General features: G+C 38.0%; 1 protein-coding gene and 1 long non-coding RNA gene across 5 annotated transcripts in view; one reads left to right on the top strand and one right to left on the bottom strand.

The window, feature by feature from the left end:
• Positions 1-9,763, top strand: CCDC14 (coiled-coil domain containing 14). 3 transcript variants are annotated; one of them, XM_084524654.1, is made up of 13 exons: positions 1-72; positions 273-328; positions 1,010-1,085; positions 1,766-1,838; positions 1,931-2,071; positions 2,909-3,142; positions 3,233-3,327; positions 4,297-4,852; positions 5,315-5,456; positions 6,087-6,166; positions 6,586-6,804; positions 6,883-7,015; positions 8,332-9,763. In XM_084524654.1, exons 1-13 carry the CDS (start codon positions 40-42, stop codon positions 9,296-9,298), a joined length of 2,805 nt encoding a protein of 934 aa, XP_084380780.1. In that variant the 5' UTR covers positions 1-39; the 3' UTR covers positions 9,299-9,763. The 3 variants fall into 3 exon arrangements, with proteins under 3 accessions (XP_084380780.1, XP_084380781.1, XP_084380782.1); XM_084524655.1 differs by having other exon boundaries at positions 6,589-6,804; positions 8,332-9,471; XM_084524656.1 differs by lacking the exons at positions 1-72; positions 273-328 and having other exon boundaries at positions 1,024-1,085; positions 1,752-1,838.
• The window catches only part of LOC311439201, a 27,907-nt gene continuing 20,306 nt past the window's right edge, over positions 8,335-15,935 (bottom strand). The window contains exons 5-6 of one of the 2 annotated variants that reach the window (XR_014694584.1): positions 13,710-15,401; positions 8,335-12,714 (exon numbers count right to left, since the gene is read on the bottom strand). This is a non-coding gene — a long non-coding RNA (uncharacterized lncRNA). Of the gene's footprint in view, positions 15,402-15,935 lie in introns of both variants that reach the window. The other variant, XR_014694585.1, reaches the window with a different exon arrangement.

The following is a 15,935-nucleotide window of genomic DNA, read 5'->3' on the forward strand; positions in this document are numbered from 1 at the left end:
CCGCCCCTCGGCTCAACGGCCGCGGCGGGGGCCGGGGCCATGGCGAGGGCGGGCGCCGCGCGGCCCTGCAAGGTGCGGGCAAGGAGCTGGGGTCGGGGCTGGGGTCGGGGCTGTCCCGTCACGGGGCTCGGGACCCTCGGGGGGGGAGGGAGGGAGGAAGGGAGGAAGGGCGGGGGTGTCCTGCTGAGGGCCCTGCGGGGAGCGCTGCCTTCGGGCAGCCCTTCCCCGTTGTGGGGGTGTTGGTGAAAGTGAAAGGTTTCTGTGCCCGGCAGGTGCTGTCCTCTGGGAGGCAGGCGGGAGCAGCGAAGGTGCCGGCTGGAAGGAGGCGGTAAGGCTCGGGTCGGGGCTGTGTCTGGGCTGGAGGGTGGGTGTTAGCATCCGGGGGCCTTGTACCTGCTGTCAAGCAGCCAGAAATTGTGTGTGTGCATCGATAAAGGTGCCTGGCTTGAAGGCTGAGCAGCCTGTGCACATACAGAGCTAACCTGAGCAAAAGGCTTGACTGGGGAAATAAGACCTTAACTCTATACATTACATTTATGAAAGACTGTATCCATATAGTTACTAGTCTCATATAAGTGTTAAGACTAAATTCTCCTTGGACGTAAGTTGTTACTATCTGTTCAATGCTTCTGCTGCAGCAGTAGAGTTTGCAAAAAGAGAAAGATACTTGTTTATATGCTGTATACATTGTGTATGTATATATTAGATGCATATATTGTATATACATACATATCATATCGAATAGCCTGAGTTGGAAGAGAACTCAAAGACCACCCAGTTCCAACCCCCTGCCATGGGCAGGGATGCCTCCCGCTGCATCAGGTTGCTCAGGGTCTCATCCAACCTGGTCTTGAACACCTGCAGGGATGGGGCACCCACAACCTCTCTGAGCCAAAAAAAAAAAAAAAATGTTGACAGAATAATTTTTAGTTTGCTGTTATCGAATAAAGGTAACTTCTTAGTTTGCATGCTAAGGAGGTAATATGAACAGTGAATTTAACTCTTTCAGGTTTGGATTAAGAAAAGAACGTCACCCTGACGTGGAGGCTGGATACTCTCTCTATTCCACTGATTCTGATGACCAGGTAGTCAAGTGGCTTTTTAATACAATCATCTATGTTATCTAGAGAGAATGTAAGCTGGAATACATGCAAAAAAAAAAAGTCAACACGTTAATTTAGATACTACTGCATCTCGACTAGAAACAGCTCCGGCAAAGCCAGCAAGAGCGTTTCTACTCCATGTTGCAGATGCGTGCAAGTTGGCTTTGTGTGCATTTTGACTATTGACAGAGCTTATTAAGGCACAACATATGTTTTGCAAACATAACGATGCTGTATATGCTGCCAGAACCATAGCCATATTTGTTAGATTTTGTGCCGGAAAGAGTATGTTGCATGCTGCAGCAATGTTTTCTGTGCAGTGCTGAGTCAATTATTTCCAAACCAAAAATATGCTGTAGATAATATCTAAACTGTACCTTAAAGTAGCAATAAAAAACCCACATGCTTGTAATTACCAAAGCATGTACTCCAACAAAAGGACATACATGCAACAACATATGTTTTGTTTTGTTTTCTCAAAAATTGTATGTTTGCTAATTTTCAAATAATTGCAAATAATTGTAGACTAATACATGGGAAATCAAGCATTTTTGCTGATGATCAATAGTTGTTTTTTCAGGTAATAGTGGGGAACAGTCTTCTCTAAAATGGTGTCTTATTTTACTGATGCTCTTTTTCTGACCACAGTATTCTTTATGCAGGTTGATTCTATTCATAATGGACTTGACCGTTGTGCAGCTTTACTGAAGAATATCTTACAAAATGAGGCTACAGGTTGTACCTATTGAAAATTTGTTAAGTCTTCAGTTTTTGTAATGCTGTTTTGATTTGTTTTGTTGACCAGCTTTTGTTTCAAATATTAATAGGAAGGGAGACTAACCATAAACAACCTGGGAAAACAACTTCTGTTAAATCTACTTCCAAGCCTTTGCTAACAAAAGCAAGTGCATCCAATAAGAAAGGGCTGAAAAAAAATACTACTGCTGCGCACATCCGAAAAGAAATTGGTAAGCAGATTTTTGGGGGCTTGCTTTTTTCCCTCAAACAATACTGAGAGACTGTTGAACCTCTCGAGGAGATGTAATAAGGCTTCAGATAGTTGTATTTTGTTGTAGGTTGATCCGGGGCTAGATCTGCAAAGGATATAGACGTTGCTCATTACTTTTAGAAACTATAAATATTTTAGCAATTACGGAAACTCTCAGATGTTTGAGCTTCATGTAAAAAAAAGAAAGCTAGGTGGGTTTACAAATACCAGCATAATAAAGAGTTTAGCTATTAGGAAATACAAAACAGAATGTTATTTGAAGTAATTCATGTTCTTATTAGCATTTCTTCCTCTCTCCACTCCATTTCTTTTGTGCAATTTCTAATCCAGTAGACAGGCGGGACCTGTGAACTTGGTATATAGCAGGATGACTCTTTTGTCAATTATAGAAAATGGGCACCTAGTTCATGTCTTTCCAGCACTGGAAGAATATGTAATTTTAATTATACCCAACATTAAAAAAATTATATTTGGAGAGTGCTTGGTATGGGTTATTTCCAATAGCCTAAAAGTTTAGGAAACAGCTTAGCAGAGATGTTACAAGTAGTGTTTTCGAACTTTATATAGGATTAAATCCCTTTGCTTCTTTCAAGGACAACAGTCTATCCAACTGGGTTAATTTGCTCTATTTGGGGGGGGGACCTAAGATGAATTAATTCGCTGCTCATCAAATCTGACTAGGATCTTAGGCCATAAGATATTTTATATGCGAAAGGAACTTACCAGTGAGCCTGATGACACAATGTGTTTGTGTAGGTCTTCAACTTCAGCTGAGTTTTTTGATCCTTTTCTCTAGTGCAAATATCAAATAAGAAACTTGCCCTATCTACCGGACCATCTACGGAGAAAGAACTTTCCATTGCACAACAGAATCAGCTGGTTCAACCAATTCATATGCCTTGTAGTCAACAGTCTCCTGTGATGCATCAGAAACTATGTGAACATGTGCAAACTCAGATGTCTCTGGTAACTGACCAGCCACCGCAGAACAGTAACCAAATTCCTGCTGTAACTCCTACCTCAGATCATGGTTAGTAGAGCTATTAATAGTGGGTTTGCTATTTTACTCTGAGTTTTGTCCAGTATTGCCCTGATCTATGACACCATTGTTTTCCTTCAGGATATCAAAATGTTCCAGCTTTTAATTATCGATTACCTACCTCCACAGCAGATCTGTCCCTACAGTGTGCAGCTAATCCCTTATCTACTCAATCAGTAAGTAAAAGTTTGATTTGAAATATTAATAAGCATTTTAAATGAGCAATAACTATTTATTTCTTCATTTATTTGTGGGGTTTTTATTGGGTTTACATAATTTTTTTTTCCTTAAGAAAAAAATGTACATATTTCAACCTATATTGATGAACAGAATAAATAATGACAGGAAATACTTCTATTTAAAATGTTTTATACATAGACACGGATGAATGACATTGGAGGCATTACAAATGGCTGTTTGTCGCTCTGTGGTGGATTCTGTAATAGACAGTGAGCATGAAAAGTGCAGGGAATTATTTTTTAGTGTTAATAATTATATTCGCAGTCATGCGCATTAGGGTCACTAAACAATTTCTGATTAAATAAATCATCTGATATGTACCTTTTTGCCATCAATGATCAAGTTGCGTATTTCTTTAGATACTGTGTTGTATCTTAGAGCCATATTTTAAAAGGCTTGTGTGTTTCAGGGCATAAAATAATACTAATGGAGAGTACCAACCGCCATCTTGGGAAATGTTAAAGGCTTGCACCTTGAGACTGTAGACTTATTTTCCATCTGCAGGCATTCCATGTATAGTTAGTGCTAACTCTGACTCTTTAAAAATTAGTCAAGTCCTTTTTTTTCCCATTCTGGTTTGCTTTCAAGGAATGTGTACTTACAAAGCAAAAAGCAACAGCAATAAAAATGCTGCTGAGGTTTTTTTCTTCAACAACAGCTGAGAATGACTGTGCTTTATGTTATCTATATTTAAGGTAAAGATAATGTAAACTAGATTTACACGTGAATTATTCAGTCTGCTGGAAAACTTATGCAATTAAGGAGTTTGAGATGCATTTATTTTTATAAAATGCAAAGAATGATCAAGACTACAGTGAGGGAGACTAGCTTTTTGTTGTTGTTTTTTAAACATTTGAAAAACCTCCATGTTAATTTTCTGTTCAATATGAATAATCTTCATGCAGGATGTTCTTGTAAGCAGTGGCAATGAATGCATGGCACAGATGAAGGGAACTGTGGCTTTCCCCGTAGTTTCTAATTCTACCACTCCACAAACACAATCAGCCAGTGCTCTTCCTGGTGTGATGCCCTGTATAGCATCAGGTGCATCACATAACTCTACAGTGCCTATGTTCACCCCATCATCTGTTGGCAGAGAGATGACCCCAAGCCATGAGCAGCAGCGTAAAGAAGCAGACCTAATAAGATGCATACAGGCTCACCTGTCCCTGTTACAATCGCATGAAATGACAAATGGCAGAACTGATCAGAAGCACTGTAATCATTGTCCAGCACCACAAAATGTCTCAATGAACAGGGAGGAAGATGCTTTTGAAGAACTCAGTGAAGAAGACGACTTGAATGTACTTGATGTAGCCCCAGTGAGAGATACAAGTTGCCAGAGAAGTTTTGTAAGGAAAGATCTAAAACAGAGACAAGAAAGCCCAGAAAAAACAGCCCATAAAGTTAAGACAGTGAAATACCTCTTGGGAGAGCTCCGAGCACTGATAACAGATCAAGGTAGGACACACTTTGCCATAGAGCAATTATATAAAAATAACAGAAAAACTGCATAAACTGAGCAAGCACTTCATTTTCAGGAAGTTGTGTGATATTTTGGATTGGTTTTCCACAGCTTTAAGTCCTTAATGTTTCACTGTGGAGAATAATTAAGTTGTTTTGGGGAGTATTTTAACATCGTTGTAACAGCGAGGATAAAGATAGTTCTCATTTCATACACAGTGTTTTCACTTCAGAAAGAGAGCGGTGTAGACAGATTGCAACAGCAACCCCACCAAGGTTAGTTAGATAGGATTTACCAAGATCCAAAAGTGTAGTTCTCATAGTCAAGCTTTAAAGTTTTAAATAGAGATGGGTGGACAGAATAAATTGGGTTTTCTTTTAATGTAGATTACTTACTATTGCATCAGTTTGACTGTCCCATTACAGGTTTTTCTGTTTCTTTTTTTCCACCTTGTGCAGATGATTCAGAGATGTTAAGGTTGATGAATGAAATAGAAGACTGCATATCATTGCTCCCAGCTGTAGTGGGAAGTACGAACGTACAAACCGAAATAGCACTAGCTCTACAGCCTCTCAGAAGTGAAAATGCACAGCTGCGTAGGTTAGTAACTGTTTGGTGATTCTGTGTTTACTGCAAAAGCACCTAAGATATTCTTAATTGATCTGTTCTAAGTATTCTTAATTGGTCTGTTCTAAATTGCATGTTTTGGCATTGTTGTGTTCTAAGTGCTGTGGCCCTTTTATCTTTGTCTATACTATATATTGCCAAGTGTGTTGGTAAGGCTTTGTTTTAATTAACGCGTAGCCACTGAAGCAAGGTGTCAGTTAATACTGGTGTTTTATTAGCATCAGTTACATCACGACTGGGACTTCGTCTAGGTGGGATCAGCATAGCATTTTGTCTGAAAACTACAGTATTAACATAATCAGTTTGCTCCTTATTCCTTTTGTAGTGTATTCTTAGATGTAGAAATAAAGCTCATTTCAGAGGAGCTTTCAGTTACATAACTGGGTAACACTTCACTTCAGAGCAGAGGGAAATATGTTTACCAGACTTTGCAAAGGGTCTTTTGTGTTGAAGAAAGATTGGAATGCAAGAAAAAAACACTAATAAAACTTTCTCATATTTCTAAAATATTGTGACATTTTATTCTTACCAAACTAATTTAAAATGCATTGTTTTGGGACTTATTTTGAACTTTCTGAATATGCACTTTTTCACAATTCACAGGAGACTAAGAATATTAAACCAGCAACTCAGGGAACGAGAGAGAAATGAGAAGACATCTGGACAGAGCTGCAGCTATGAATGTAAAGTACTAGTAGATAATGATGTTTATTAGGGGAATTTTTGTTAAGGCTTTGTTTAAAGAGATAAGCATAATAAAGATATATAAATAAAAAATAACACTACATACTACGGCCTTTAGTGACAACTAAGCTAAGAATTGAGGATCTAGTCACGCAACTGCATTTGTATGGCTTGTTGTGCCTGTTTAGGTTCCAGGGACATGAAGGTTTCAGCTCCAGAACAGATTACTTTACCTTATGTCCTCTTACAATGATAATGACAATCAACTAAGAAGAAAGCTTGCAGTTTATCTCCCTGCCTCAAAAAAATTATTTTTATCTGTAAGCAAAATTATGAGCATTTCTTAAAAACAGTTCAGTGTATAAGTCCAAACTGTACCACACAAGACACTTAACTTCATATATTTTACTTTTGGTAGTAGTTTCCTTGCAGTCCTTGAACATGATGCTCCAGACTCAATTGAAAGAATCACTGAAAGGCCTAGAGTCGCTACAGGCTAAAAATGAAGAGCTACTTAAAGTAATAGAAAATCAGAAGGAAGAAAATAAACATCTTGCGAAAGATATTCAAGATAAAGAAAAGGAATTGCTTGAAAACAAACAGCAATACGATATTCATTCCACCAAGCTCAAGATCGGTAAGTATTTTAAAATTATTCTTCATTTGGTTTTTAAAATTTGAAAAAAAAAAAGCTAAATTCTTCTTGGTATTTTAGAGGTGGAAGAGGCATTAGCAAATGTGAAGAGCCTTCAATTTAACCTGGAAGCTTCTGAGAAGGAAAATAAGATTTTGGGCATAACATTACGCCAGCGTGATGCAGAAGTTAACAGACTACGTGAGTTAACCAGGTACTGTTGGCTAAGTGTTATTTTGGCCTCTTGACATCACTTTTTTTCCTCCATTCTTCAGGTTATTGTAATCTGTAGTAATACATCAGTATCTTTAAGGTAGGCTAAAACCTCTCTTGGTGCATACTATTTGCTACTATAGTGCTATAACTTCATTAAAACAGTTATCTTGTTCTGTGATGTTAGTCCTCTTTTAAAGAGCAATGCTACCTGACGTAACTTGTGCAAAGTCTTAACTCTTGTAGCAGACTGCAAGTAAGGAGCTGCTTGGGAAGTGCATGGACCTGAAAACCTACTGATACTTTCCTTGAAGCTGTAGAATTATTCAGTTCAAAAGTTAATTTCCTAAAGGAGGGATTTCTCTTTCCCCTTAGAAAATCAGAAATCAAACTCTTATGAAAAGAACTACCAGAAAGATCAGTCTTCCAGTCTCCCACAGTGAGCTCTTCTTGTGGGAATGAGCAGTCCCTCATTTAATTGTACATACACTTGAATTAGATTATACTTAAATTTTAATGAAGGATGAGGGTAGGAACTCTTAGATCCCTTGAAGGAACGTTGCATTATTCACCTTTTTTTTTTTTTTTTTTTTTTTTTTTTAATGTTACTGTGAATTTATTTCATCATGTTCTATGAATCTGGTGACAAGCTGAGAGGCTCACAAATGTTTGTAAACATCCAGAGTGGCGTGTACATAAAATTTGTGTGGACATGATGTGCAGAGGAAGATCATCTGTCTTGTTTTTAGGTGATATTGATTGAAATGGTGGAGTGTTTTTAATCATTATTTCTATCTTTAGTAGACATTCAGATACATTATGCTTTTCTGTAGCTGTTAAATACTGACCACCAGATGGTAGTATAATGATGTCTCATTATTGCCTGTTTATATAAATATCCTGGATAATATATATAGTAGGATTAAGTGTTCAGTTTTTGATACAGAAAACAGAAAATTAGAAAAGTTGATTTTTTTTTTTCTTTAGAAGAGAATATTTTGGAAAAACTTCCTCTGATTTCAATAGTTATTTCTATATGCTTTATAATAGTTTCTTGACATCTATTTACTTTGCAGTACTCAAAACAGGTAAATCAGGAATAATCTGAATAACTTCAGTGTGTTCATTTCTCTGAGGCAAGTTTCTTCAATTTAATTCTCTGCAATTGGTTCATATCTATATTAGTATTTTCTGTATGTAGAAAGAATTGTAATTTTGCTGTCATCTGATAAATCTGTTTTCATTTTTATATAAAAGTTTTTGAGAAATAGTTGCCAAAAACATAGTTAACCTGCTGCATTTATCTTCTCTTAATAGAACTTTGCAGTGCAGTATGGCCAAACTTCTGTCAGACCTCACAGCAGACAGTATTAAACCCAGATCTGAAAAAGGTCTCTCAAAGTCCCTTTTGGAAGACTATGAGAAACGGATGCAGCCTGATCCATTTCCTGGGAGTAGTTCAGTAATGACTTACCTTAAAAAATTAGAAATGGATCATATTTTGACAGATACAGAACTTCAATTTTCAAATAAAAACGGAGAATTGCAAATGCTAAATCTAGCCTATGAAAAGTTTGCTGCTGAAGAAAATAATATAAACCATATATTCTCAGAAGAAAGAACATCAGCTTCCAGAATATTGCCAACCTTACTGAAGCAAGATGCAGAAACAGTTAGTGATTCTGGGACTTTAATAGATGAACAAAGCAAGTTGGATGAGACTGTTTACATTCCATTGACTAGCAGTGCCTCTAAAAAACAGGTTGTCTCGGGGAGAACTGATGGACTACACCATACTAGAGGGGCTTGTAAGATGTTAGACTTCAACTGTGAGCTGTCAAACTCTTTGCAGCAGAATAGATGTGAAATGTCAAAGGATCCAACTATTCTGGATAAATTGAGCACTGAGTACAGTGTGAAAAAGACTATGGAAAACACACTTGAAGTTACAGGGGGTAAGGTGAAGCCAGGAGACAAAGTCCAAGTGAAGCCAAAAGGTGCTCCAAGTGGAGTTGCAAAAGACTGCACAGACAAACCAGGCCAAATTCAGCCACATGTTCCAATGCCATTTCAGAAAGAGTTTCCTAAGAAGCGAGGCAATGAAGCAACTGATACTAGTTTTATTTCATTTGATGGTATATCAGGGAAGTCTGAGTGGAGTGCATCCTCTTTTTCAACATTTACTTCTCGAGATGAAGAAGACTTTAAGAATGGCTTAGCAGCGTTGGATGCCAACATAGCTAGGTTACAAAGAACTCTGCAAAATACCATTATGAAACAATGACTATGAGGAAACAAAATAGGATGTGCTTCTTCAGATAATTTAGTTTTTTTCTGAGGTGCATTAATAAGTATGGTACTGATAGTAGTATTTGTATTTTTTTGTATGAATTGAGTTCCTAGCTGTTTAAATTATGAATGGAATTTGTTCCTCATTAAAATATTGGTGCTGCTTCCCTTGATGTGTATAACTTCAAATAACTGGCATAAATCCATTTTTTAAAAACTGATGACTTAGGTTTATACCCTTTAACTGCAAAATCTAATTCTTAGCACAAACTTTGATAACTCTAATAAATTAATGTACTGTTGGCAGTATTTTTTTCTATTAAATGGTAAAAGGACGCAATTGTTTTCTGTGCTTTTCTAAAGTAGAAAGAACAGCATTAAGAGATGCATTTGAAGTCAACTGCAAAAGTGATAAAATTGGGAGAATTTTTGATTTAATAATAATTTGACATGTATAAAATAAGATGCATAGTTATTTCCCTTGTTTTTGACTTTCAGTTTTCAAAAGTTAACTCTTTGTGGCTTATGGTGAAGGAGTGCAAAGTGTCAACATCAAAGAAATGGGTGGACAGGACTTCTTTTTCAGCTGCATTGTTTTTAAGCCAAGCTGAGTTTAGATCCAATATAATTCAGTAATAAAGTGGGAATTTAACTGATGAAAGTGGAACTGCTTTGAACTTTAAAAAAAAAAAAAAAAAAAAAAAAAAAATCCACCTTGGCCAGATAATTCTCTTCACGTATTTTTTTTTTATTGCTATTTTTAAAGGGGAATTTAAGGACTTAAGGGCAGAAGGCTTAAACTTTGCTTTATTGAATTGTTTTCTTCCCTGAAGATCAGTTGCAAGGTACCATAAGCAGGCGAGAGATTCCACAGGTAAATGCCAGGGAAGAGCTAACTACAGAGCAGCTCTGCAGCAGCATTGGAGAATTAAAATTAATGTGTGGGGATAAACAAATGCAGACATTGTACGGGATTTACAGTATATGGTAGATCCTGCAAAACACATGAAGTAGCCCTTTTTCACTCATCATTGAGTAAGACTCAATTTTCACTTTAGAAAATTGTATTTGAAAGAATAAGTGGAGAGTCGAAACCCTTCAGAGTTCTGTTTTGCTTTACAGTTCTGTTTAAGGTCATAGTTTTTATAGATGATTGTTTGTTGCTTTTTTTTATCTTGAATATAGTACCAGTGCATAAACACAAAACACACTGGTGCTAAGAAACAGAAGCAGTAAGAGGCTTCAGTTAATATAAAAGAGAAGAATTAGGCATTATTTAGAGCTGGCAAACCAGAACAGTTAGCAAAGCACTAGAATACAGAGAATAGTTGTTGAGGTGTCAAATATCTACTGGGCATAAATAAAGTCTGGGCTGAGTCATGCAAGTTGGCTTACACAGGAATGGGAGCAGAGCAGAGAATCGTTCCAGTCCTTTACTCTCCTTGATAGGTATTTCCAGATCTCGACATGGATCAGGAAAGATTTGAAGTTGAGATACAGAGAGGTTGGGTTACTGCTACTGTTATGTTCCTCTTGCACACATAACAGCACTGAAAGGGTGGTTTTTTCATGGCTCACGGTTTTTCAGGGAAAGCATCTTTGGAAATGGAACAGCACTATAAGAACCTGAATTTAACCCCTCTTTTCCTGCAATGTTTGTGGTTGTGTTTTATTTTCCCTAGAAGCTGGTAGAACCTGGTGCTGGCCTTTTCTCTTATGTTTCTTTGTCGGATACAGGTATCGCTTTAGCAGTTTGAAGTTTTTCTTTCCATGGTTAGTTACTTGAATGAACATGTTTCAAAGTTGGTCTGCTAACCATGCGTATGTTGTGCTGTGTAGAAGTTCTGAGCTTATTTTCATTACTGGTAACTGGGCAATGAGAAGGTATGAAGACAATGCATACTAGAAAGAAATTTAAAAAAAGCCAACTGGCACTCTAACTTCGAAAAAGGAAAGTTAGACTAAATAGTGACTTCAGTGATTTAGAATGCTTTTAAGGCTTGGCCTGAAAATCTTAGTACTCTCCACACTACTGGTCCTCAGATTCAAAATAAGTTTGATGTTATGAAATCTCACATGTTTTAATTAAATATTTACAAGCTGTTTCAGAGAAAAAGCAAAGCAAGATTTAAGCTATGATTATAGCATAGATTAAAGAAAAGCTACAATAAATTCTAGTCTTTAAAACTCACAAGAAGGCTGACAAAAGATTGCAAATTATTTGTTACTACACAAATTAAGCCAGTTTTCTTCTTCCAGTTACTCCTTTTGAAGGAGGATATTTGTCCTGGCCAAAGACAGTTACAATCTGCATAAAGCAGCCATGGTGTCAAGATGCCTGAGCATGTTATTCTTACATTTTCATTCACTTTTGTCTCAATGGGGAGGATGTTACACCATCTTATTTGTGTCCTACTCATGCTTACAAAATTAGTTTTATCAAAGCAAGAAATAACTGCTGCAAAAAGTTTTCAGGGCAATGAGATGCGAGCAGATTTTTAATGTCCTCTTAGAGGAGGAGAAGCTAAGAAGAAATAGGAGGAAAGATTTTTCTTTAATAAGAGTCTTTGATTTTTACTGAGATGTGTCAATCAGCACTATAAGAATTTAAACGAACTATAAAATTTCTAATATGTAAATATGTAGTCATTTATTAATTTGCAGTGTTGTGGAAGCAAAAGCTGGCAAGGTGAAATACGCAGGTCCTTAAAAGGTGAGAGTGGTACAACAGAAAATAAGTAATGATAATATTTCTTACAAGCTCTTTACTTAAGGAGTGTTGCATATAATAAAACACCAAATTAAAAACTCTTCTAGAATTTGTATGTCATAGAAGCAGTTTGTCCACTCAAGTTTCATAGTCTGAGAAGTAGACAGCAAGGAAGATCCCAGATCCCAAGTAATTGCGTAGAGAGATTTGTCTTTGCTGGCTAAACCTGCTTGAGTGATTTCTTCACATTTCCCATAATAAGGAGCAAATCACAATGAACATCACCTTTGTTAACACCAGTTCTTGGAATACTGGAGCAGTTCATGCTGCAGCAAGTATCAGTGCCCTTCAGCAGTAACAGAGGTGGCTTCTTCTCCACGCTACTTTGGGGACTTTTTAAGTCTGATCCTACTGGTGGCATTACCTAGCTAGATTCCAACACCAAACACTGTTTCCCCACCACTCACAGTTACACTTGTTAAAAACTGTAACTTTTTATTTGAAAGTAGTATTGAATTTTAACTTCTGTAAGTCCAACGTCCATACCAACTGCTCCAAGAAGAGTGAGGTAATCTGCTGAATTCAGGTTTTGAGCACAATCCAACAAAGGGAGACAGTCATGAGAGTGGAGTCAACGTGTATATGTGACAATTCCAGTCCCATTTCTGTCCCAAGCTTTGTTAAGAATGCTTTGGGATAGCCTGGAAGAGGTAAAGAATAAAGTAATTAATTGGACTGTAGTGTCAACTACACAGGTCATTTTTGTGTGGCACGTGAAATTTTGCTGTTGTTTCTAAGGAAAAAAAAAAAAAAGTATTTAAATTCAGGCAGATTTATTGTCTAGTTTGAAAAGCATAGACCTCCCTCAGAGCTGAAGGATCAGACAAAGGACAACCAGCTGTGATGCTTCAGTTTTTGTAGCCAGAAGACAATGTTTGAATGAGGAAGATGAAGAGTACCCTAAACAGCCCTGAGATAACACAGAGAGCTCAAAAGGAGCCAGCACCTCCGTGTCTGAAGGCCTGTCCTTCCACACCTGCTGTTTTACTACAATCGTAGGAAAGGCAGCTTAAGATTTTCTTCCATGGTATAGTATATAGTTTAAAAATAAGTTATTTTATAATATAATTTAAGAGGTTAAGATTTGCAGTTGAAATTTATGATGCCAAGTTGAGCAGACTGCAGCTAGTTGGGCTGAGCAGTTTCAGTCACAGGTAGCGTGCTGATCGTACAGCCAAACACATTGTGCAAACAGGCATTCAGCACAATGTTCAGCCTGGCCAGGATGGCTGGTTTTAGGTTATGTTCACCACTGTATCAGTCTCCAAATATAAGGGATATGTGAAATGTGTTTATTCAACATTAAATCATTGTTCTGTTTTACATTCAGGAATAGCTGCTGTGAAACACCTCTCCGCTTCCAAGGATTAGTTTACAAGGAACAGTTCAGCAGCTACAGGCTTAGCCATTGTGTAGCCTCATCTAGATTTATGTCAGCACAAAGGGACAAGATACAGGGGTTTCATTTTTATGGAGCATATTCTGTGAAGTTGACATCTGCACTTTCCAGAGACACGGAAAGGAAAGGAACTCTTTGAATATGCTTTGCCAAGCTCTTATCAGTAAATTTCCCCTTATGCACCCTCTTCCATATGGAACGTAAATGGATAGGGCAAAACTCCAGTGTCCAGCATACCTGAGTTTAAGCTGTATTTATTTCCCTGCTCTGACATCCTGGGTGATGAGTGTCTATAATTCAGTGTCTCGTTCAGAGATCCGGGGAATGGTGATAGCTCCCTGCAGACACAGAGAATTGCTGCCTTACCACTGTGTGCAAGCCTCTCCACATCTGCATAAGAAACAAAGATGCCTTACTTGCTGAAGTGAAGCCAGTGCTACTTCTGTATGTGTACATAAACTGTCTGGGACACCAGCCCGTGTCAAGTGGCAACATCATTCAGCTCTGTCCTGAAGGAGTTTCACAGCTCATGATACATTTTGCAAAGTAACGGTGGTTGCTAATAGTATATAGCAGCTTTCTAAGTCATTGGCTTACACAGTCATCCTTAATAATAATGATTTTTTTTTTTTAATTTTTTCCCTAAGAAGGTAAAGAAACGCATCCCTGGTTAGAATCTGAAGGCTAGAAAAACAGATTCAGAAAGGAAAAATAAATACAATTTTAAAAATCATAGATTTAGTCACTGAACTCACTAAAATCATAGATTTAGTCACTTCAGTGATCTCCCCAAAAAACACAGTGGAATTTTCAAGTCAATGGGTTTTGATGGTAACGTGCTGCCCCGGTGAGCTCTGTCTTGCTATACAGTGAACAGCCAAAATGCTTGTTAAAAACATTTTTGCTCAGCTGCTTTCTATAACTTCTTGGAGCAACTGTCTGGAGTGCTGGGTGAATACATCCAAGGACAGTGCTGGACCAGCTGAGACAGTTTTGCACACCCACCACTGTGCCAGAACCAGAATGTCCAAAAACTGAGAATGTTAAGTCAGCTCAGGGGCATTAAAGCCAAACAGAGATTTGGCTCTTAACCATCCTAGGCAGATCAGGCTGCCACATTAATGACATGTTTCCAGTTAATCTCAGGAAGGCCATTTCAAGTGGTTCTTGATCAAGACTGAGTCAAATAGTGTTAGAGATTAGTGTCTGCCTTCCCCAAAGTTCAGTAAATTCCTTCAGTAATTTCATTGCACAACCAAGTCCTTGAGTCAGTTTTTCTTCAGCCAGATTCAGGGATATTCAGTAGTCTTTGGTTACACAAGTGAATCAGGGATTTTGCCTGCTGAGCGTGAGGTGCAGGGGACTCAAACAAACAGCAGATGTGGTCTCATTGCTGAGCTTACCCCAGGCTGTCTGCCGTAAGGTGGGATCGAGGGTGATAGTAACTTCCATGACTGCTCTTATGAGTTGAGCTGTAACCAGGCAGAAGCCTGAACAAAACATAGCCTTTCTCACAGCCTTCAATCAGTATCACATTTGAACAGATCTTTCTTCAGGCCGTTTACATTTTTCTGTTTTGTTTTGTTTTTTTTTTAATAAATTAAAAGAAAAACAATGGCTGCAGCATTGTGTACTCGTATGGTATACAGACACACATTGTCCATAAACTGTGAAATCTTTTTGGTAGAGAAGAAATCAGATTTCTCAGTTTTTGGTCTTTGGATTTCTTTTAAATGGTGAAAATGGACCCTATTTCCACAGTCTTTAATGTTTTTCAGAAATGCAGTCACTGTAGGTCTTTTCATCTGTTACTGCAGTGTAGGCAAGGGAGAGGTACCTCTGTAAGTAGTCCATACCATCAGGTATTGGCAATTCTCCATGATTCTTGCCAAGAGTCCTCAAAGATCTTCCTGGTATACCACAGTGCAGCTGTGAGGAGAGAAATATTCACTAGATTATCTTTGTGCAGATGTGAGTTAGTCAATCCACATAGTCACGTACTGATTTCCCTTCAGAAATTTAACAGAAGTGCCACACTTACATGGTGATCTTTTTTTCAGTAATGAAATCGTATGTAAACAGGATGGTGTCAAACATGAATTGTAAATCTGCAGAGCTGCTGCAGTGAATCGGTGAAAGCTTGCACTTGATCTTTGAAGAACAAGCACCAATGTGAAAAACAAATGCTCTGCTTATCAGGACACAAAGTGGAGAGTATTATCCCATGGGTTCTCCAGTCCTACCCTCAAATGTTGGTCCTTGCCACACACAAGTCTTCAGTCTTCATGCACAGCCCTGCTGCAACGCCTGGTCATGAGGTACACCACCAGGATAACAAGTTCACTAGCACTGAGACATGCTGATAATCTCCTTTTTGCACCCTTGAGAACATCCCTTACTGGTGTTCTCTACACTATAGTCCAAAGACAGTGTAAAAACTGGGACTTCACTGACCAGAAAAAG

The sequence above is a fragment of the Aythya ferina genome, assembly GCF_964211825.1.
Source record: "Aythya ferina genome assembly, chromosome: 6".
Classification (NCBI taxonomy): domain Eukaryota; kingdom Metazoa; phylum Chordata; class Aves; order Anseriformes; family Anatidae; genus Aythya; species Aythya ferina.